The sequence below is a fragment of the Spinacia oleracea genome, chromosome 4 (genome assembly GCF_020520425.1).
Source record: "Spinacia oleracea cultivar Varoflay chromosome 4, BTI_SOV_V1, whole genome shotgun sequence".
Classification (NCBI taxonomy): domain Eukaryota; kingdom Viridiplantae; phylum Streptophyta; class Magnoliopsida; order Caryophyllales; family Amaranthaceae; genus Spinacia; species Spinacia oleracea.
Genome location: NC_079490.1, coordinates 179223254 through 179247755, shown reverse-complemented (window position 1 = coordinate 179247755; position 24502 = coordinate 179223254). Strand labels below are relative to the sequence as shown.

General features: G+C 34.2%; 1 protein-coding gene and 1 long non-coding RNA gene across 2 annotated transcripts; both read right to left on the bottom strand.

Annotated features, from left to right (window-relative positions):
• Nucleotides 1–2602: 2602 nt before the first annotated feature.
• Nucleotides 2603–11218, bottom strand: LOC110774884 (uncharacterized). Its single transcript, XM_021979478.2, has 10 exons — nucleotides 11030–11218; nucleotides 10358–10593; nucleotides 9539–9647; nucleotides 8999–9359; nucleotides 6961–7030; nucleotides 6565–6632; nucleotides 6287–6402; nucleotides 6091–6197; nucleotides 5082–5221; nucleotides 2603–2995 (listed from the first exon to the last, which is right to left on the bottom strand). Exons 1-10 carry the CDS (start codon nucleotides 11108–11110, stop codon nucleotides 2757–2759), a joined length of 1527 nt encoding a protein of 508 aa, XP_021835170.1. The 5' UTR covers nucleotides 11111–11218; the 3' UTR covers nucleotides 2603–2756.
• Nucleotides 11219–16290: 5072 nt separating this feature from the next.
• LOC130472375 (uncharacterized) lies at nucleotides 16291–16798 on the bottom strand. Its single transcript, XR_008932506.1, has 3 exons — nucleotides 16691–16798; nucleotides 16539–16570; nucleotides 16291–16391 (listed from the first exon to the last, which is right to left on the bottom strand). It is a non-coding gene; the product is annotated as an uncharacterized lncRNA (long non-coding RNA).
• Between the last annotated feature and the right edge of the window lie 7704 nt (nucleotides 16799–24502).

The following is a 24502-nucleotide window of genomic DNA, read 5'->3' as shown; positions in this document are numbered from 1 at the left end:
GATAAGACGTGCCCTATATGTGAGGTAGGGGATGAAACAATAATCCATGCCTTATTTGACTGTAAGCACGCTAAGGCAATTTGGGCGAGCAACACTTTTGGGGGGCTCCTGCAGGACGCTTCGTGCACCTCCTTTGCAGATCGCTTCTTATGGGTGACATGTAAAGTGGATAAACAACAGCTAAGGCTCTTCGCCTCCCTTGTTTGGGCAGCTTGGTGCTGTCGGAATAAGGAGATATTTGAGAAGGACCAAGTGGAACCTGTGAGAGTTGCTGCGGGTTTCACCCGCCTTGTGGAGGATTATTGTACCTACAATGACATGGTTTGTATGCATGGCTCTACAGATGTTGTTTTATCTTATCCATCACGGGTTCCTCCACCTTTGGGGACAATGAAAGTTAATGTGGATGCACACCTTTGTACTGGAGGTGGGGTGAGTTTCGGGGTGGTCATTCGTGACAGCTCGGGGAGATCATGGCTTTGTAAGATGACTAAAGTGATTCATAATCATTTAGCTCATAATCATTTTATCGAACCAAGCCACCTCTTAATTTGTTGTATTTTTTGCTGTCTTCTTGGAGCTTCTCAAGCACGTAATTGGGTTTTCAAATTCCTGCAGCTTGTATCTTTATAATGTTGGAATTTCTTGTATAATACAAAATTTAAAAGCAATTTGGGTATTTGGTGCAAATAAGTTTAAAAATAGGTGTATGTTGTGCTTAAAGTTTATAAATATAGGTGCATGGTGAATTATAAACATGACTTAACGGAGGACTAACGGAAAATCATAATAGGGGTATTTGGTGAACAGTTGGGAAAAAATAGGGGTATACTATGTATTTTGAAACAAGCAGGGGTATTTGGTGAATTTCGTGAAACCTCAGGGGTATTTCATGAAAAAACCGCAATAATAAACAACAACAATAATAATAACAACAACAACAACAACAACAACAACAAAAAATAGAAAATGAGTAATTAAGTTTTTGGTACATTTAGTGTAAATAAGCAAATTAGAGAGAGAAATGAAAAAAAAAGTTGTGTTTAAATTATATCAAAGTGGATGTCTATTTGTAAATCTTGAATTTTTATGAATGGTGGTAATTTTATTTTATTTTTTATGAATCATAAATATAAACAAATTCCCGTTGAAATGTAATTGTTACATGAATTTTTTTTATGTCATGCCACATAGTGGATTTAGATTGGGTGAATTCTCCCACTCCAAATCTAAAAAATCCCTATACCAAGGGGGTTTTTTGGTCTTCCACTCCCTAATGCAAAATTTCTCCAACCATTAAGACCCTAGTTATAACTTTTCCCCCTTATTTCTCCCCAAGTGCAAAAATTAAAAAAAAAATACACATGTTAACAATGCTCTAATAGAAATATTATTCATCAAGTTGGGTTGACTTCATTTAAAGCCTAACATGACCCTTTTGTGTTACATCGAGGGGAGGCACATGACCTAAATTACTTAGGGCGCGTTTGGTTCGAACAGGGTAAACGGAATGGAATCAACAAAGGGAAAGAAGAGGAAAGGAATGAAAAACCATTTGATTTGGTAAGTTGTTTGGGTGAGATTTCATTCCCTACACTTTTCTCTCTCCTTCCTCTCCTTCTCTGTCTTTCTCCCTCCTCATACCGCTGTTGTTTCTCCCTCCTCTGTCGTCGTTGTTTCTCCCTCCTCCCGCCGCAGGCGTTTCTCCCTCCTGTGCTGGTGGCGTTTCTCCCTCCTCCGCCTCTACCGTTTCTCCCTCCTCCCGCCTTTGTCGTCGGTTCTCCCTCCTCCAGCCTCTGCCGTTTCTCCCTCTTCCTGCCGCCCTTCTACCTCCTACCGCCGCCCTTCACTCTCCTTCTCCCTCCTACCGCCGCCCTTCTCTCTCCTTCTCCCTCCTCCCACCGCCGCGTTCTCTCTCCTTTTCTCTCCACCCTCTGGTTTTGATGATGGCCAAGTGTAATTTAGGTTACTATTTGCGGGTGGTGGTGGTTGAAAATGGTGTTTTGCGGGTGGTGGTGGTTGAAAATGGTGTTTTGTTGGTGGTGGTAGTTAGTTTTGGGGTTGTTGTGGGTGGTGGTGGTTGATTTTGGGGTGGTTGGGGGTGGTGGTGGTTGGTTTCAGGGTGGTTGTGGGCGGTGGTGGTTGGTTTTGGGGTGGTTGTGGGCGGTGGTGGTTGGTTTCGGGGTGGTTGTGGTGTTGGAGATGGGTGGTGGTGTGGTGTTGGAGATGGTCAATGTTGGTCAAGGAAGATGAGTTGAAGAGGAGATTGAGGGTAAGAATGATACCCTAAGGGGGGGGGGGGGGGAATCATGGTAGAGGGAAATTGGGGAATGAGAAGGGTAAAGGGAATGATTGAAATGGACAAACAAACAACAACAAAGGGAATGTGTTGATTCCCTTTCCCTTTCCTGAATACCCCCAACCAAACGCCCCCTTAGGTTATGACAATTACTTAATTAGGTTTGATGAACTCAACTTTGTCCAATTAACTTCACTTTGACCTTTAATTCAATATTTGGGGATAATCCCATTTCATGCTATTTTGTAATTTGAATTACCCACGTGGTTCATTGGCGGGAAAAAAAAAAAAAAAAATCCAAAATGAATAATCCTAAAACCGTTGAAACATGAGATAAGGAAAGCCGTCCAAAAAATGATTATCCTACTAGGATATTACTTGAATCTTTCTAGTGACAATTAAATCAAAATCAACATGCTAAATCAAAAGAAGAGAATGTAATATCTCAAGTATTTAGTTATCGGGTCTTCTCATTCTCATAACCTGATGCTCTCCCTGTTTTACCAATCACAATGGGCTTCGGCATTGAGCCATCATGGTGTATATCCAGACCCTGGTATGACCGCGTTGCTAAATATTCTGCCCCAGATTTTGGACCAATCTTGGCAAGGACATTGATATCTTCATCTCTAAGTCGGAGAACCTTCTCTGTTGATACTGCCAAGGCCAATTCTTCTTCACTGTCTTCAGCATTCTCTGTGAATAAAACACAATAAATAAAAACAAAGTCTATCAAGTGCATCAAGGATTCAAGGTCCAAGGTGTCATAGACTCAAAATTAACAAAAACATTCCGCAACAATGCCAAATATCGATAATTTCATCAATCTTCCCTCAACAAGTGCTACAAAATACTAAAATAGATAACTGAGTGTGACAAATGGAAGGATTTATGTCAATTAAAAAAACTTCATTATTTTCATACAACTTTTACACAAGAACCAAAACTATCGCAGTCGATTAACAACTAAAATATATATTCACGTGGGAAATTCTCTATGGTAGCATTATACTTTGGCAAATTCTCATTGGTAACAAAAATTTTACCACTTTCTCTAAAATAGCATTTATAATTTAGAACCTCCCTAATCTAACATTATTTTAATAATTTAAACCAAATTAACCAATATAATGCTGACTATGGTTAAACATCATAAATGACTAAATAATCCTCTTTTTACTATCCTCAAATATACTCAACCTGAAATCCCATATTGTACCCAACTAATATTCAAGTGTTATGTACTTATGTTACCACCTGATCGTGATTCATGATCCAAATTTGTGATAAATACAAATCATTCAACTACTCTCGAGTTGTCTTCCCATCAAAAAACTACAAACTCATCTGTCATGCATTTAGTCCAGTCCTATCCCAACCTCTGAATTTCATTCAACAAGAACAGCAGCCACAAAGGCAACCCAGGTATTGGTAGTTGATAAAAGAGAACTACACTTTCCCTTTACATCGACTTTTTAATGTAGATGGATTAGAATATGAAGAAAAAGAAAAAACTAGTAGTTCAAACAACCATGACAGCCAACAAATTATCAAGCAAAGGCGAAATAAATATTAAGTCCAATGATAACAAGACTTGACATCAAAATTAAGCTTAAAAAATGCGGGTAGATTGATAGAAATTTCCAATATGAATATAGGACCTCAAATACAGGTCATGGCAAATTGCTTTGACAGAAGTTTACTTCATGAGCAATAAACCCATTAAGGCTAATTAAGTTCCCGCAAATCAACCTGAAAATCATCCTATTGAATCGATTTAACCCACAAACAAAGAATTAATCGACCGAAACTAGCAGAACTTAGGTCGACAAATTTGGGCGAAAATAAGCTAAATGATAATTTGTACAGAAAATGAATCAATCAACAAGTTTCTGCGAAATTAACAATCACGATTCAACTTCAGTCAACGCAAATTTGAGGCTTAATTTTTCCTAAGAATCAATTACGAGCTTCATATTTTGAACAGAAAATTTGAGACGAAAATAGAATTCAATGTTAATTGCACGAAGTGAGGGGTAATTGAACGAAAAAGAAAACTCAGAAGAAGAAAAAGTCAGAGGAAGGAGAGGAAAGGGATGAGAGGAAAAGATAAAGACCATTAAAGAGAAAATGAGGAGTTGTTTTTTTTCCAGGATTTTTTTTGGAGGGAATGAGTTAACCATGATTAACTCTAATTAGATTAATTTGGTAGAAATTATTAAAATAATGTTAGATTAGAGAGATTCTAAATTGATAATGCTATTTTAGAGAAAGTGATAAAAGTTTTGTTACCAATGAGAATTTGCAAAAGTATAATGCTACCATAGAGAATTTCCCTATTCACGTCTGCATATGTAGTTAACATGTTAGTGTGTGCAATACACTTTTTTTCTAACTCTTAAATGCTTGTCAAACCCGCGTATGCCATCAGGGAACTTTTAATCCTAATACAACAAGCCTAAATTGCTACTGTTAATTTCTACTGTTTGCTAAACAAGAATGGTTCTTTTAGACTGCAACAAAAGTCTTATGTAACTTTCAGATAAATATATTACATCCTCGGACAAAGATTTACACTGTCTTAATAACCACTGGCCGAATGGTGAAAAGAGTCCAAGTTTCAAGCAAATGCTCATTCAAGTTCCATAAGTTTCAAATTCTTTTTGTAAGCACAGAAATGATGTTTTGATACTGTGTAATGTACCAAGAATAAGCTATTTTATGGCTTTATTTGTTAACAAAAGCAACTTATGAAATAGCTGACACCAACTATGTAACTTACCTTCATGATTATGATCTTCAGCATATCCACCTAGGATAAAAGAATACCGTGGCTCATCCGTGCCAATTTCACCTCCAAATGATGGCATATTCATCAAATCCCTGAACTCTATCGTGTATTCTCCAGTCCACTGGCTACCTCTGAAGAATAACACACATTGCACATTCTTAGCAAAGCAGGACATGAAACTTGCTATCTGTACAATTTATCTTAAGACAGGAAATTTTGTTTGGTTGAATCTAGAAGCACTTATTTCATAAACAAACACATAAATAAAACACGACCAGCAAATTCAGATCCTGCTGCTATATTGAATCTAAGCCCTATATTGTCCATCCTGCACCTCATTTCAAAAATTGTTAAAAGACTAATTCAGATCATTGCCAAGAAGAAAATAATAAAAAACTTTGGTGATTTAGCATGTAAAAGTGGTGTTCATCTCACACAAAGAGAAATCAAATATCCCCTACCAAGCTCCACCCTTCTTGTGTATGTTAACGTGTACAAGGGTGGAATAAGAAAGTCATCCAAGTGCAAGATGGCAAATCTGACACACATCCTTTACCAGTATCCATGTGAGGACAGGTCAGTACAGGTACTGTCAGAAAATAGCAATATCTAGGTAACAGCAATATCTAGGTAACATTTTCAAAAGTGCAACTCAAAAAGCCAACTACGTCAAGATCATGTCATAAGATAATTTTCATCCAGGAACCCTGGCCTTCGGGGACACATAATTTGGTTTCTTGAATGTGTGGTATTCAGCCCTATCCCTCGTGAGAAAAATAGAATGATATGCCCTTATGCATACGCACAAGTTGGCAGATGATTACATGGTACTCCGTATATAACCCCCCCTCCCTCCTGAAGAAAGGGAGAGGGGGGGGGGGGGGTGAACAATAAGTACATATGCATATGACTGTATAAATGCACAAGTCTGTGGAACAAGTCGTAAGAGCAAACAAACCACAGTCATTAACTGAAACAAAATGTCTTCAGGATGCAGCACCTTTTAAAAGCAAGCATTGCCTCAAATGGAGTGATGATTGGAGCTAGAAACTCTTTGCTATCCAAAAGTGTAGTTTGTGCGCAAGAAACATAAACAAAGACATCACACTGCCGACCAAAAATAAAAAATATTATGGATCTAAATAACAGATCTCAGGTGACACAAAACAAAGCTAGAAGAAATATGAATTATCTACCTCAGGGAAGTTGGCAAGCTTTGCTGGGTTTGGTCTTCCCACAACAATTGTATAGGCCTTCTTCCCTGCTTTTGTGACCAATTCTTTCATCTGACTAATCATGTGAAGATAACCAGCTGCACCAAATATAATGCACAATACGGATGAGAAAGAGATCATCAACAGCATCCAGGGAAAGTTACATATTACCCAGAGAACTTGGGTTTAATCAACACTGCAAATCATGCATAGCTAAGAAGAAAAATCAAGTGTGTCATATGTCAAGGAAGGAAGTGTACCTACACCAAGGGTCCCAACCAAAATTCCAACAATATTAGCATCCTTTGCCTTCTCCACCAAGTAGTATCTGAAGATATTGTTCTTAAGGTTAAGATTGTCAAATTGCATGGAATCCTTGGACCACCCAGTTTGTGCATCTAATGAAAGGAACAACTTACAAGAAAGGAAAAGAGCATATTATTATCATTACCCCATTGCCTCAAAGAGGCTCCCGCAAGAAGTGGGGTAAGGGGGGGTCGGGTGTACGCAACCTTACCCTGCAACTGCAGAGAGGTTGTTTCCAATTGACCCAAAAGCGATAAAGGGACGACAACAGGACGACCATCTTCTACTTCATGGAAAGGAAGTGAAGAGGTTTTAAGAGCATAAATAACAAAATGTGTTGTTCACATTACCTACGTTGTAGAATCCTTTTTATTTGGGATACATCTGTAATTAGGCACCTCTCTGCAGGATCATATCTCACTGAAACAAAAACAAAATCATTCTTTAACATAAAAGCGAACAAAAAACCACACTATCAAATTATCAAAAAGAGTTTTGTTTTCTCATTTCTGGAATCTGAAATTTTCATCTCCACAATGACAACAAACAATCCTTTATAGGTAAATGGATTATTGAATGTTTCAATGCATCACACCGGTGCGAGGAGGAAAAAACTTGACAAAAAAATGTGTTTACATTAAATTATCATAATGTCACGTCTTACACGTATCACTGAGAAAATGCTAAATTGTTTGAGTTTTTTCATTCACAAATCATATTAAGCTCATCTTTTAAGAAACTGCATCAACTTTTCTACTGTAATGATGTATGCAATGATAAGCAAAGTAAAAATATCAAAATTTCTTATACAAAACATAAAGTTGACTAATTGTGAGTTGTTTTGCTTAAAGGTCCCCCCCCGCCCTCCACTAACCACTCAGTTGTCTTTACAAAATTGAAAAGGAGTATACCCAAGCAAAGGAGTATACCCAAGCAGAGACCTCCAGAAAAATAGTCAGCCAACTAAATACACATCACCAAAAGTCTTAGAAAACCTCCACAAAGTAACACCAAAGAGAAATATCTTTACTTTTTATGCCATGATATAGCTTGAAGATACAGTTAGCCAAAGGTCTAAAGGAAACAGCATTTTGTAGTTACAGGAGTAAGGCTAAAGAGACCTCTTTTTAATAGAATGCATAAGGATGTATACATATGTCACCTCCCTTAACCAACACACACTATCAGGAGAATGGCACTGGCTTTATTAATATGACTTACTTTTATTCACTCAGATAAGCATTCCTATATATTCCTTTTGTTTCTAGTATCAGAAGAACTTTCATATTGACCCGCCCAGTTCTATCATGTCCAATACTGCGGAAGTATTCATCCTACTGCCAAGGAAATAATTGAATGTCAACCACTCAACCCCATTTAGGGACGAGTCCAGTAAATTGTAAGCAAGATCAAGTCTATAGTAGATGTGGAGTTTGATTTCTCAGAACATTAGTTGTTTAAGAAAGTACAGTTCCATGAAGGAATGACATGCTCTATGCAGTTTGTTAGAGTGCCTTCTCAAGAATGTCTGTCGAAGATTTTTCATAGTCACAGGAAAGACTGAATTTTCATCAGCAAGCAATTATCTCGTCTATTTTTAAAATATTCCTTTTGTATTAACCTTGGTAGAGAGAGGTTAAGGAAATAAAAGAAAAGGTTCTGCTAATGGATTAAAGAAACTATTAGGGGCCACTACAACCTTTATCAATCTGTATTGCACATTTTCCTCTCCCTTATAAAATTCGTCCTAAAACTTACACCTATAGCTAACCTCTGAAGACTGTAGCACATCTTATTCCAAATAAAAAATTGGGTGCCTTTGCAATAGCTGTTCCTCATTATTTAATGTTTGAGTAATAACATTTCAAAATCACTCCTTTTGATAACCTATTTTATTCTAACTCTTTAAGTGCCTGGCCGTACTTGTCCAGGATAAGTACCCAATACCTGAAAAGGATATAGATACTTGGATGTGCTCTTTGAGAATTGAAAGGAAATTTTTGAAAAGACTATCGTATCCATATCAAATGCTTTTAACAAGCCCTACACTTCCAGAGAATCTGAGTAAAATAGAACACATACATATGCAAGTTTTCTTTACTAAGTACAGCTAAATTTTGAGTTTGACCATCAATGGCACTTTGATAATCTCTACCATCATTCTTCTATTTGAGTCTTTTACTATAATGTCAAAAAAGAAGTAAACGATCCATAGCATGATATAAGACAATAGCTTAATGGATTATGTTTCCTTCAAAGACTGAAAAATTTACATAACCTAATGATTGTATCATAATTGCAATCGAGTAAAGCCTTGGATAGTCAAAAGCGTTATTAAACATAATCTGATGCAATAACAGAAACATATGTTTCATAAAAGAACCGTACCTATTTCACAAGCATTAAAAGTCAGCACTACATTTGCAAATGCTGAATTATCAGGTCCAATCCAAAAAACCAAGTAATCCTCTATTTGTTGACCATGCGGTAAACGCCAAGTGAGACCACCAATGTTGTAAGATGTATAAACTTCAGCATCACCAGCTTCAGGGCAACCGGAAAGGTTATTAACAGCTTCAACTTGTCCGTTAGATGCCGTCTTCTCTTCGGGTGGAGCAACAGCCGGAGACAGAACACTAGCACAACTAATATCTAACTTGGATGAAGATGTTGACAATTTTAGTGCTTCATCTGCTAATGCCTCCTTCAGGTCATGCATTGCATATGTGTATTCAAGTCCTAAGAGAACCTACGTAAACATAAGCGAAGAAAACAAGGGAACAATAAACTATAAGAAAAAATTTAGAGGTAAAAAAGGTGAGACAAGGGAAACAAATTTATGCATGCAAGTATTCAGAAGAATAAAAAAGAATGAAAGAAGTAAAACAGACACCGAAAACAATATTTACTAGATTGTTGTTCTCATACCAGAACAGGCTTGTTGCAACTTTTAGCAAAAGTACAGATCTTCTGTGCGCAGTCTGCAACATTTATAGAAGCCTTTCCAAATACAAAATACGCTGGAAGAGTCGATGTCCTGTAGTACCAACACCCAAAAGCTAAATGGAAACAAGAAACAGGAAGCAATCTACATGTATGAAAACTTTGCCAGTATAAACACAGAGGAAATGGCAGTATGTAGAGATATGAGAACGTACTCGAAAATAAATCAACGACAAGTACTTGATTTCTCCACACTTGCATATCAAACATACTATGGAATAACTAAGAGTTCCAAGACATCATGCAGAAACTCAAACAATTTACTAGTGCAATTACAGGCCATTCGGAAAAGAATGTTGCCTTTCTTAAGATATAAATAACATTTATATAAATTTCTGACACCATCCTTTCTTACCTTTCCATTCAATACCATTGTTAACACCAAACCATGCATGCCATTGCCAAGGCTAAATTCAGAACTAAATGCAATTTCCATATTTTAAACAACTAAGTCTAACGGGAACATATTTTAGAAACAGAAAGAGTATACTATAGAGGATAATAGGTATTTTTTCGAAGTTCTAGTTCAGACTATAGAAGAAGGCTTACATCGATCCAAAAAAACATATTACACTTCTGCAATTAACTATTGCAATGGCCAAATATCTGCGCCATATCTAGTCATAACATCAAAGCACAAGTTTGCGTGCTCACAAGAATTCAATGCAGCGATTCAATTCAATTTCCAAATGTTCACAGAAAACAAGCTCGGCAACAGTACCAAAACCGTAAACAATCACTTACGGGCTCAAACAAGTATGTCCATAATGCACAACACAATCGGCATTGATGTGAGCCGCCCCAACCTCATCAATGCAACAGCTACCGTAAGTTGTATCAGCCATTACATACAAACCCACATCCTTCCTTCCCTCAACAAGGCTTTCACCACTATCATCATTACATTTTTGAAGTGCTCGGAGCTTATCTCGAAGCGCTCTCACAACTCTGATTGAATCTTTCAGCAACTCATCAGGGAACTGTATCCATCCAAATATTGTATAAGCTTACAATTGTTTTGAATTGAACTAATTTCAGCTAAACGTAAACCAAATAAACCCTAGTCTTGATACCACCCCACTTCAACTAAAAACCCATTATGCATAAACATTAGTGAATTTTCACATAAAACCAAAAACAGGAATTCATGAAAACCCAATTTAGTTCAACAAACACTAGAAAAATCCAACTAAGCTCCAACATAATTGCTAAGAAAAATGCCCAAAAATCCACACTTCAATTTTTTTTCCGAGAAATTTAATTTAATGATTATTAACGGGATAAGAGCATGATTAAATCAGAAAAGGGATGGAGAGGCAATAATTTTCTTGCTTAAACAAACTGGAAAAATAAAATACTAAAACTGAATAAATCATTAAGAACAAATTGTAAATTAAAAAGAGTGAAAAGAAGAACCTGAAGTGCAACCCTGGTGAAGTTATGGGAGTAGATATAATCTGCAGTTCGATCAACTTCATAATTTGCTTCGAACTCCATTTGAGAGAGGAAAGGGGAGAAGAAGAAGAACAACAACAACAACAACAACAACAACAACAACTGCAAATAAAAGTTCTGTTTCTCTCTGAAAATGGCGGCTTCACTTACGCACGTGAATTGCGCATGACTAGTTTTGTTTAGTTTTGGACTCATGAAATCATGATCGTGAACTGATCAACCCAAACCCACATCCAAAGGCCCAAATTGTAGTGATGTCCATTATATATTCGGCTGTACTGTTCCCACGATATTGAATTTCCATTATGCTTAGCAAAAGCTTTTGGGTTACACCCATATTCGGTTCAAAATGGGGCAGATAAGCTTCCTTATTCCTTATTTGGACCGTCACATAATAAAATAATGTAGATCAGTCTTTCTGAAAATTTTGTGTATGTTTAGGGAATCAAATATACTCCGTAAAACCTCCATCTTAATTTTGGATACATCTAAAATCTACTCCCTCCGTATTTAAAAAAATATATATACACTTTGACCGGCACGTAATTTTAGTAGGGTGAGTTGAATGTACTAAAATAAGATGAAAGTGAGGTAGTGAGTGAGTTAAGATGATGTGAGTAAGGGTAGGGACCACAAGAAAGAGATAAATATTAATATAACTAGTATAGAACCCGTGCAATTGCACGGTTTTATAAGTTTATATTGATATTTTGTACTAAATAATTTGAATGAGTGATATTTTCTAATCCTTTCATTTAAAAAGTTACGGATTGAATGTAATATCTATAAGTTGTCCTCTCTTTCTTTTTTATTATTTTACCTTTGCACAATCTATTATTTTACCTTAATTTTAGCAAACTGGATTATAGCAATGATACGGTTTTCACTTTCATGATTCTTATATTTTTGACATTTGCTCATCAAACTCCCCAAACAATGCGCACTTCAATTTGTTATTGCTATCATTGACAAAAGAATTAAATTAAATTAAACATGTGAATAAAATAGTAATCCGAAGGTGTAATTTAAATAATGTTATATCGTTAGTAATGGATTGACAATTTGAAATAATGTAATGCAAGTCTTTCATTTCCAGCGATAACATCCAGTTTGTCTTAGCATCTTGTTTTGCTATATTGTCTTTGTCCCCCATTGCGACAACCTCTCCGTTGACATCTGCATTCAAATATAATAGTTATTGCAATCATGTTTAAATTTCAAGATGCAATTAGTGATGATAATAAAAATAAATAAATAAAAAATTAAACCATACCAATTAAGAACATGTCGTTCAACTCTTTCTTCAATATTTTGTCAAATGGGACAAATTTAAACCCATGCAAGGGGAGTTTATCATCATCGCATACTTTAATGGTAGTTTTGTAGAAGAGATTTATTTTGTAAGTGTGGGTTGCTGCTCTATGTTTAAATTTATTTTCGGCGACTCCAAACTTAGCAATGTCACGAGTAGAACCTTTTGTCAACTCTTTTTTAAATTTTTCAATGAGTGTGCTCCTAATACTGGCTTGAATCTTCGATCCCTATAATCAAAATAAATTCATTTTAAAAGATAATATATCAATAAAAATACCAACAAAACAAATTACTTGAAGGTAATTAAATATACCTTTTCGTCTACCAACAGGATTTCAAGGGAACCAATTTTTTCTGGCTTATAATAATCTGGTGCGCCCCATACTCTTAATATACGTACTTTAATTTTCCAATTTTTCTTTTCAGGTGTGAGATCATTGAGCATGGTTATTGGAAGAGCCATGAAAAACAGAGAGATATGTTGCAAGTTGCACGGCTTTAGGTTTATGTTGTCTGTTGTGTATTGGAAAGGTGGGATATTATATATAATATATATGGTCTCTGCAAAAATTTGCTTGTCGTTACCTTAGTTAAACTTGGTTAGTTTATTAAAATATGGTAAATAGGTATACAATTAATAGTTTAGGTGCCGTGATTGATTGATCAATATTCGCTATAAAATATTTCATTCCTTTTTTTGGATGATTGTATGCGCCGCCAGGAAAATATACTGCACGACAGTCATTATGTCAATATTCTATAGCGAATATTTAGTTGCATTTCGGTAAAGAATTTAGCATGGGTACTATATTTTATTGAAAACCTCAATAAAATATTTACCTATTCCACTTTTAATAATTTGAATATGGTAAGTAGGTATAAATATAATATTTTGTAGTGGTCAATAGGCTAGGTGAATATTTCATTCCTTTTCGGATTATTTATTTTTCAAATTTTGTTTCTATAATAAATTAGAAACGGCAGTCATTCTGTCAATATTCTATAGCGAATATTTAGTTGCATTTCGGTAAAGTATACTGCACGACTACTATATTTTATTGAAAATCTCAATAAAATATTTACCTATTCCATTTTTAATAATTTGAATATGGTAAGTAGGTATAAATATAATATTTTGTAGTGGTCAATAGGCTAGGTGAATATTTCATTCCTTTTCGGATTATTTATTTTTCAATTTTTGTTTCTATAATAAATTAGAAATGTCATAGATTTAGTTATTTTTCCAGGATGTGAATACGACTGCATATATCTTGCAATTTAATTTTTCAAATAAAATTAAAATAAATGGGCTCAATAATTATGGTAGCGACATGTGGACATAAGATGTTACTAGTCTTATATGCACGCGATGCGTGCGAGATAATATCAGAGCTTTAAATTGTTTTATTGCAACTAATCACCAAAATTAATATTCTACAAAAGTTGTTCACAAAGTTCATCTAAAGAAAAATTATACATTATCCCTATTTTTTTTGGTAACATAGCAAACTTTATTACCACCAAAGTTCAGTGTACACTAATTACAGGTTAAAAACCCATTCCAAACAGCCTAAGCTTGGTAATTAAACTTCTGTTAAAAATAAATTACAAATTGAACATTATCAGACGAAGGGATCGAGTACATAATTACATATATATGTATAGTGTGATAATCACGATTAGGAACTTGGGGGTCTCATTCATTTCACAAAGGGAAATCATAATATTCAACAAATAAAGCTTCACATTTTTATTGACAGCAACTATGGAGCTTCACAATTTATACATGGAGCTTCACATTTTTACTATGTTCAATATACTCCGTACCTATTGAACATAGTAAGCACCATGTGATTCCTTGAGATTTAATACCAAAGCCTTATCGTTCTTCAGCAAAATATGACTCTGAACTCTTCTCCACCCCTTACAATATCAGTCTTGTTCTGTTCCGTCCCCATCCTGGATTTCCATTTTTTCCTTTACTTTTCTAAGTCGAGGGGGGCAGGGAGCTCAAAAGAATTAGCTAATTTCATTATTAATAAAAAAGAAGCCATCGATGAAGCAGCTAATCACATACTTCTATGACATAACCAAAACATCGCCCTGCCGCCCTACGACATGTACAATATCATACTCGTACAGGAATCTCTCAGTATACAAAGTCAACAGCAAATTAAAGGTCAGCAAAAGGAGGTAGTGAAGAAGAGACATACCTGTGAAAAAGTTCATGTAAACTTCTGCATAATCCCATATGATATGACCATCTAGTTTGAAGGATATTATATCATGCATACCGTAGTCAAATGTGTATGTTTGGTCCCAATCTAAACGCACCTTCTCTATTTACAGATTTTATCAAATGAGGATAAATACTTGGATATTCTGTCCAGTGTTCAGCAAACATCAGTCCAAAGAAATACTCCACACTACAACATTAAAATGTGGAAGTTTAACGAATTGGTCAAAAGCCTGCTTGATGGCACTCTCGAATGCTTCATAAGAGTAAGGAACAACAGCTCCCGCGTCTCTCAATCCTTGACTTTTCGCTTGGGCGGACGCCATTTCACCACCACCTTTTGCACCCTAATTAGAACAAAGAAAATTATAATTAATCTAGCTGTGTTTTTTTGCTTCTCATAAAATTGGAAAAACTGATCCCAGTCCTCAAAATTGAAATTGGGAAATTGAAATTGGGAAATTGAACAGGAATTACCTGAGGGAAGCAATGCGATCAATTAGCTCAGGAAGAACGATTTCATGCTGCAAATTTCACAATTAATAGAAACCCAAATCTAATAAATTAAACCTCAAAATTAAGAAAGAAAAATAACTCATTCAAGAAACACAAATGGATTCTTTCCCAAGTAACCTTACATCAGATGAGACATTTGAAATTAAACATTACAAAATAGGCATGGAAAGGATGATCACGCACGGGGACATAGGTCAAGCATTAAAAACTTCAGATTCATGCATGTTGGACAATATTGGCATTTCTCATCAAAGTCCTACCCATCTAAGTCATGGATATTTATTTGTGGGTTGTCGTACATCACTTTCCCATCCACTCTGGAATACGGAGTATATACATTTTCAATAGAGAAAATTGCAACAAATTAGCATTCTTTCTTGCAGTAGATCAAGAACCACTTAATATAATTGTATTCCAACATATGTGAGCTATATATTAATATGCCATAAAAAGTTGGTTAAGATGAGACTTGAACTAACCCCCTTCTAGTCCAATTATAAGCGAACCACTGGGTTCTTTTGTTGACGATGTCAATGTACTGATCACATGAGTAGATTCTGCTGCAGCAACAAAACATAATTTCTGGGGTTGGATCAAGTTGGAATTTTCAATGTAAAAGTATTTGCAATCGGAAAACGGGTCAACCCGAACAAACTATAAATCAAGAACTTACGTAGCTGAGAGCAGAGGAGAAAGATCGAGAAGCCTGCAAAAATACAAGAAAAGCAACTGAATTACCAACTAATCTAAGTATCCAAATATCGCGAAAACATACTTTCATAGCAATGATCCAATTGGGCAGTTGGACCCATATATTCCACATTGAGCCCCTACAATCAAAAATTTGTGCCAGAAAAATCTTCATTAAGGCTAACAGCTAAAATGTAAACATGTAATCATGTACAGACACATATTTCAGCTTCAAATCCATATATAACGGTAAACTGTTGTCACATTTCCGGTTCAAATTAATGACTAATAAAATTCGGACGGTAACTTCTAAATTACATTATCAACGGGACTATTAAATTCGGAAAGAAAGAGACAATAATGAAGTAAAATTGTTGAGTAAAATTGAACTCACAGACAAATTACACTATCAATCACAAAATTAATTCTATTTGAAGGCAAATTCGATTGTAATTACGTTACTTGATTGATCTATTAATAATAAAGCAATTAAGATAAAATTACCCTTCGTATTAGCAGTATTGTACTCGAAGCATCAAGAAATTCCAACAATCCACAATCGGAAACCTAAATCAAAGTTCAGTCAACAATACGCAATTAAAAATAAAATTCAAAAAATTACAGCAATAGCGCAAATTAAGTGCATGATTCACGGACAAAGTAAATTACTATAGAACTTTAAAAAAGAAAAAGAAAAATTGGACAACGAAATACCTGGAAAAATGCAAATTCACGGACAAATTACACTATTAGGAAGAAAAATAATGAAGTAAAATTTCTTAAACAAATCATATTAAATTGTAATTGTTCGTTAATATAATGAACATTTCATTCGGGAACGGAAACAAACAGTTTTACTCTCATACCTCAGGACACTTGCAAGTTGAGAGCTGCTTGATCCTCGAAAAGCTTGAGTAAGGATTTGAATTGATTGATACTGCAATTGGGATCTTCGAAAATGGTTAGGGTTCTTCGAAAATTGATTGATACTGGGGAAGAAGACGGGGAGGTTTGAGAGTTGCAGAATTACCATGGAGAGGAGAGGAGAGGCGAGCGAAAAGGCGATGCAGTTGAGACTTGAGAGGAGAGGGAGGGTCTGCGGTCAAACTCAGTAAATTTTAGGGTTTGCTGGAACGAAAGGCCTGGGGTTAGATTAAGGATGAGGGTATTGTCGTCTATTCCTAGGGGGACACGAAAAGCGTATTTACTCATTTACCCTCAGCTGTTCCTTTATATAATAGAGATTAGTGATTCTAATAAAAATAAATAAATAAAAAATTAAACCATACCAATTAAGAACATGTCGTTCAACTCTTTCTTCAATATTTTGTCAAATGGGACAAATTGAAACTCATGCAAGGGGAGTTTATCATCATCGCATACTTTAATGGTAGTTTTGTAGAAGAGATTTATTTTGTAAGTGTGGGTTGCTGCTCTATGTTTAAATTTATTTTCGGCGACTCCAAACTTAGCAATGACACGAGTAGAACCTTCTGTCAACTCTTTTTTAAATTTTTCAATGAGTGTGCTTCTAATACTGGCTTGAATCTTCGATCCCTATAATCAAAATAAATTCATTTTAAAAGATAATATATCAATAATAGAGATAGATTTCAAGATGCTATTAGTGATGCTAATAAAAATAAATAAATAAAAAATTAAACCATACCAATTAAAAACATGTCGTTCAACTCTTTCTTCAATATTTTGTCAAATGGGACAAATTGAAACCCATGCAAGGGGAGTTTATCATCATCGCATACTTTAATGGTAGTTTTGTTGAAGAGATTTATTTTGTAAGTGTGGGTTGCTGCTCTATGTTTAAATTTATTTTCGGCGACTCCAAACTTAGCAATGACACGAGTAGAACCTTCTGTCAACTCTTTTTTAAATTTTTCAATGAGTGTGCTCCTAATACTGGCTTGAATCTTCGATCCCTATAATCAAAATAAATTCATTTTAAAAGATAATATATCAATAAAAATACCAATAAAATAAATTACTTGAAGGTAATTAAATATACCTTTTCGTCTACCAACACGATTTCAAGGGAACCAATTTTTTCTGGCTTATAATAATCTGGTGCGTCCCATACTCTTAATATACGTACTTTATGTAACGCCCTGACCTCTAATTCAAGTATTAAAGCATACTTAGCAGCGGAATTAACCTAGTACGGTCGGGACATTACCTGCCGTGACCCCCTCTTGGGAATTACAAGGCAACTATCATAACATAAGCTATTAAAACTCCAAATTAATATAACAATCCTTCACATTACCAAAATAAAAGTACATAACTTACTAAAAGTCTTTAATTAAACTACTAAAACATTAAGCATAAAATCGATGATTAATATTAAAGTGAAATTCCTCGCCACTACTCGTTTCAATCGTTCCCCGCAGTACCTAAATCACAAACAAAACGGTGAGCCGAAGACTCAGTAACGACTACCCTAGCAACGTAAATGCATTTCAATTCATTTTATTTAATAACACAGGGAGAATAGAATAAGTAAAACATTTAATAAAACATCATATTTAATTCATTCATAACTTTTTAATTGGCATGCTAGTTGTCGGCAAGTACGAACCGTGAAGGAATTCTCCACTGGGCCTGGACCCATAAGAGCCTGGGCTCATCATCGTAACATGGGCCTAGGCCCTGAGCCTGGGCTCATAAACCATGGGAGCCTGGGCTTGTAATCCATGGGTGGACAGGTGTCCGTGGTGCATGCATGACCGATAGATGGGAAGATGGTAGTTTATATACCGCCAGACAAACTGTGGCTTTCACTTTCATTTATCATGTTTTATGTATTTTTACTAAGCCTTGGCTTGTTTTTCAGTTGAAATAACATAACTCATTTAACTCATAAAACATCATTTTGATCCTGGGATCAATAAAATATCAATTCTTTCATAGTATTGCATAAACATCATTTTATGAGAAAACTCAATCAAATCATATTATAGGAAACAATTCAATCAAATCATATTTCATCCCACAATCCATAAAACATATCAAAACATTTAATTCGTAAATTCAATCATAACGTCATAATTTCATAAATCATATTTATAAGGGGATTGCGGGTACTAGCAATAGCCGTTACCTCAACCGTAGTTTTATACTTCCCGTCTGATGGATCGTTCTTCCTGAGCTCCAAGTCCGATTTCTTACAGAATATTAAATTATTGAATTAGTAACTAAAACGATAAATAATTTAAAATCAACATTTTATAAATAATATGTTTTATAAGACTTCATTTATAAGTAACGAGTTTTAATAAAATAATTTCATAATTTAATGAAAATATTATTAATCAAAATTTTAATTGAAATATATATGTATTTTCATAAATCGGTTTTCATGAGCGTTATTTAAATTCCATTTTTGTTAAATAAACCCGGTAGTCTATTTTAGTAAGATCGATAATCAAGCCTGAAAATAATAACAATTTATCAGTAAATAATAATAATTATATCATAAAAAATTTATTAAAACATAGAAATTAATAAATTACGAAATTTGAAATAGCAAATTGGTTTCTTACCTAAAGCCCAATTTAGCATGGCCCAATTAATGGTAGGTTTTGAGAAGAATAAAACCAAGAACCAAATATTGGTTTTGGTTTTCTAGAAAGAAAAGCACGAACAGGGGGGGTTGCAAAGCAGGGGAGCACGAAGGGAAGGGGGGAGAGGAGAGGAGGGAGGACGGCTGAGCTGGGCGGCGCAGACACGCGAACCCGCGCCGGAGGCGGCGGTGTGGTGGTTGTACTGCGACGGAGAAACAACAGGGGAGGGGAGAAGGAGTTCGCGCAAAACAGGGGAAATACAGGGGAGATCTAGGGTGGGGTGTTTTTCGCTTGGTGCTGGGCGGAAGGGGAGGCGACTTGGCGGTGCGGGTGGAGGGACTTGGTTTGAGTACGTGAGGGGAGGGTAGATGGGTGTGGTGGCTGCGGTGTTGGTGGTGCGGCAGGGGAAAGGAAAGAGAGAGCAAGGGAGTGCGCGGGATGAGGAGGAGGGTGGGAGTTGTGGTGGCTAACGGTGGTAGTGGTGATGGGAAACGGCGGTGGTAGTCGGCGGTGGAAGTAGGAGGTGGTGGTTACGGTGATTCGAATCAGAGGAACAAAGGGATGGAGGATTTTGAAGTTGGTTTTTGATGTTGACTTATATAATCTGAATTGTTGGATTTGTAAATGAGGAAGGAAGAAGCAATTTTAGGTTTGGTAATGAATGGAGACTGGTTTTTAGTGAAGAGGAGGAGGAAGAAAATTTCTTCACTAATTTGTACGTGGAAAGCAAGCAGGAAAAGAGGAAAGGAATTTCGGATTTTCTAAGGGCAATTTCGTAAATTCATAAGATTAGGCCAAAATTCAGAAATTCGTTGCTATTTTTAGAAACTACAAAAAATAGAAATGTTTAGCTAAAATAATTCTTTTATAGAAATATCGTTAACGAAACATAAATAAATTTAGTTTCCGAATAAAATAAGAACGTTTCAAAATTATTAGAAGTCCGAAAATAATTAAGATTTAAAAAGGTCGTTAAGCTTGTAAACATGAAATTAAATTATAAAATCTGAAAAATAAATCGTGTAGCAATATTAAAATTTCAAGCGAAATAAAACTTCATTAATTAAAATTAAGTTCGAAATCGGGATTTAAAACGATTTTAAACTAAATAAAAATAATTAAGCATAATTAATCGAGTTTTAAAAATTCGGGGTATTACACTTTAATTTTTCAATTTTCCTTTTCAGGTGTGAGATCATTGAGCATGGTTATTGGAAGAGCCATGAAAAACAGAGAGATATGTTGCAAGTTGCACGGCTTTAGGTTTATGTTGTCTGTTGTGTATTGGAAAGGTGGGATATTATATATAATATATATGGTCTCTGCACAAATTTGCTTGTCGTTACCTTAGTTAAACTTGGTTAGTTTATTAAAATATGGTAAATAGGTATAAAATTAATAGTTTAGATGCCGTGATTGATTGATCAATATTCGCTATAGAATATTTCATTCCTTTTTTTGGATGATTGTATGCGCCGCCAGGAAAATATACTGCACGACAGTCATTATGTCAATATTCTATAGCGAATATTTAGTTGCATTTCGGTAAAGAATTTAGCACGGGTACTATATTTTATTGAAAACCTCAATAAAATATTTACCTATTTCACTTTTAATAATTTGAATATGGTAAGTAGGTATAAATATAATATTTTTTAGTGGTCAATAGGCTAGGTGAATATTTCATTCCTTTTCGGATTATTTATTTTTCAAATTTTGTTTCTATAATAAATTAGAAACGGCAGTCATTCTGACAATATTCTATAGCGAATATTTAGTTGCATTTCGGTAAAGTATACTGCACGGCTGCTATATTTTATTGAAAATCTCAATAAAATATTTACCTATTCTATTTTTAATAATTTGAATATGGTAAGTAGGTATAAATATAATATTTTGTAGTGGTCAATAGGCTAGGTGAATATTTCATTCCTTTTCGGATTATTTATTTTTCAAATTTTGTTTCTATAATAAATTAGAAACGGCAGTCATTCTGTCAATATTCTATAGAGAATATTTAGTTGCATTTCGGTAAAGTATACTGCACGGCTACTATATTTTATTGAAAATCTCAATAAAATATTTACCTATTCCATTTTTAATAATTTGAATATGGTAAGTAGGTATAAATATAATATTTTATAGTGGTCAATAGGCTAGGTGAATATTTCATTCCTTTTCGGATTATTTATTTTTCAAATTTTGTTTCTATAATAAATTAGAAATGTCATAGATTTAGTTATTTGTCCAGGATGTGAATACGACTGCATATATCTTGCAATTTAATTTTTCAAATAGAATTCAAATAAATGGGCTCAATAATTATGGTAGCGACATGTGGACATAGGAGGAGAAAGGAACTCCTGTTTTAGTATAGAGATAGATTGGAATTGGTGACCAAAACATGTCAAAAAAGGAAAGTGTATCTCTTTTTAAAATACAACCGTTTAAGGAAAGTGTATCTCTTTTTAAAATACGGAGGGAGTATAACTATACTAAAGGAGAATCCCCTGAAACTACATCGGACACATGTCGCTCTCTGGTTAAAAGTTTTCCAGCTTATTTTTTTCTTCCTTAGTTAAATAGAATAATAATTATATATTTTGTTCAATTTATGACAACACTATTTTACTGAATCCATTATTACCTATAATTTATGACATCTGACACATGTCGCTCTCTAATGTTTAAGAGTTGAACTATAATTAAGAGTACTTGATCAAAATCCAAGAAGACTCATTATGTATGCTTTAGTTTTTTTTAACTTTTAAATAAAAAATTGGTAGGTTAGATATGTACTCCGTATTATTGTATTAACTAGTTTAGGGCCCGTGCAACGCACGGCTACTACTAAAAAGTTTATTATTTTAATAGTAACTAAAAGACTTGTTAGGAAAACATGAAAGTAAAAAGGATATATGAAAAAGTATAAATTCAAAGTTGTGTAAAAAAAATATTCAAATGAACTAAATTTGCATATTACTATACAAAGTTTAAAATTATTGTCGTTTACTTGTATGTAGATCGATCTAACAACGTTAACCAAACCCGAATGACTCAAGACTAATTTTCGAAATGACCCGAGCATAACCTAGTTAGTCAAATACAACATTTTTTGAATTGACTAAAATCTTGATAAATAAACTTATTGTTAGTCTACTTACCATGTATTATTATTTTAATTAACATTCTTACTTACCAGTTACCATGTACTCCGTATGATATTATTAATAGTAGACTAACATTAGAAGTTCATTTATCAATATTTTTTATATTTCTTATCAGATTAAAAAGTTATAATAATACGTAAATAAAATTATATCATAAAGGAAAAAATAATATTGATTTAACTTTCCTCCAATAATATATTATGCAGTACACATTTATGGTAATTAAAATATATTTTTATCTTAGTTTCCTAAAAATACGTAATGTAATTTATTATTTTAAAGTAAAAAATAAAAATAAAAAATTTGGCGGGAAAAAATCGCACCAGGAAATGACATGTGTCATTCCTGGTGTCTCTTTTAGTATATAGTAATAGATATGGACTATATGGTTACTCGAGCAAGTAAATGGGTGGAGAAGTGTAAAGATCCTTGCATTATGCAGGTATAAGGTAGGTGGGTGTAGCTAGAGAGTATGATTTTAAGGGGTAAGGTTTACAAAAAGTTGCTAAATAGAAATAAAATAGAAGTGTAAATCAACCAAAAAAAATGGGATGAAAATAAAAAAGTTTAACAAAAAACTAGAGGAAGTATTTTCTTCCCTTATATATTCATTCCCTTATATAATTTATTCTCTTATATATTTGTAATTATTACATATAATAAAAAAAAATATACGTAGTACATAGTAGTAAGGGTTAAGGGAGAACACATTGATCCTCACTCCCTATTATATTAATCTTTTTATCTCTTTCATGGTTCAACACTTACTCGCACCATCTTTTTCCAACAATGAATAATTCAACAATATTAATTTCTTACAATAAATAATTAACTTGCTACCCACTTGCAATTAGTTTATTAATTCAACTTAAACCTCCTAACACTTTGTGACAGTCAAAGTGTAACTCATATTAAAATACGGAGGGAGTAGTTATAATAAAGTATGAAGTATTTATTAAACAATTATGATGATTAGTTTCATAATGTACATAGTAACGTAAATTTCCCAAATTCTTATATGAGACTGTCCTCATCATCAACTGATGGTGAGACCAGTTCACACTTGTAAATTTAGGCATGTTACTTCTATAGTTTAGACATGTTACTTTTTTTTATATAATTTTAGAGGAGGTACTTTTTTAAATTTAGGTATGTTACTTCTATAGTTTATACATGTTACTTTTTTTATACGGATTAGTTTTAGGGGAGGTACCTTTTTATTTTATGTATTATTTCTATCGTTTAGACATGTTACTTTTTTTAATTTTTTTTTATATTTATAATTTTAGATGAGGTACTTTTTTAGTTTAGGTATGTTACTTCTATAGTTTAGATCTGTTACTTTTTTTTTTTATAGTTTTAGGGGAGGTACGCTATTAGTTTCGCGCTCGCCACACCATCAAGTTGATAGTGTGACTGGTCTCACAAGAGACGCGCTGCGTAAATTTATGAAGGGAATTTTTTTTTAATTAAGACGAGTTATATTTATTAAAGCGTAAAATTTATCACATTCATATAAATTAATTATTTAAATACAAAATTATATAAATTTAAATGTATGAGTTTTGTATCATCACTTATTGAAAATATTTATTAATTTCAATTTAGTGAGAGCTTAATATTTGAATTTTTTAAACCATGCAAATACACGGTACTATACTAATTAGGTATACCGTATATTTAGGAGTATGTTTTGCTCACTTTTTTTTTTTTTTTTTTTTTTTTAATAGGTAAGAAGAAGGGGACCCTAACTGAACCAACACCTAGCACAGGTTAACCAGCCCAGCTCCGCAGGTCATCACTTGAGCTCACTTGATCGGTTCCTTTTACCAAATGAGCGAAGTTGGTTAAATAAGTACTTCTTTGGATACGACTTCGTGGGCGTCTAAGATATATAGCAGAATTTTTATACAAGTACTGTAGCATTATT

Excerpts from the sequence above, each read along its gene's own strand:
- LOC110774884 (XM_021979478.2), bottom strand. The coding sequence starts at position 11,110 with ATGGAGTTCGAAGCAAATTATGAAGTTGATCGAACTGCAGATTATATC. Across the intron at positions 9,360-9,538 it reads GTTGCAACAAGCCTGTTCTG|GTTCTCTTAGGACTTGAATA; the intron begins GTATGAGAACAA and ends ATGTTTACGTAG. Across the intron at positions 6,403-6,564 it reads GGTTGGGACCCTTGGTGTAG|CTGGTTATCTTCACATGATT; the intron begins GTACACTTCCTT and ends TATTTGGTGCAG.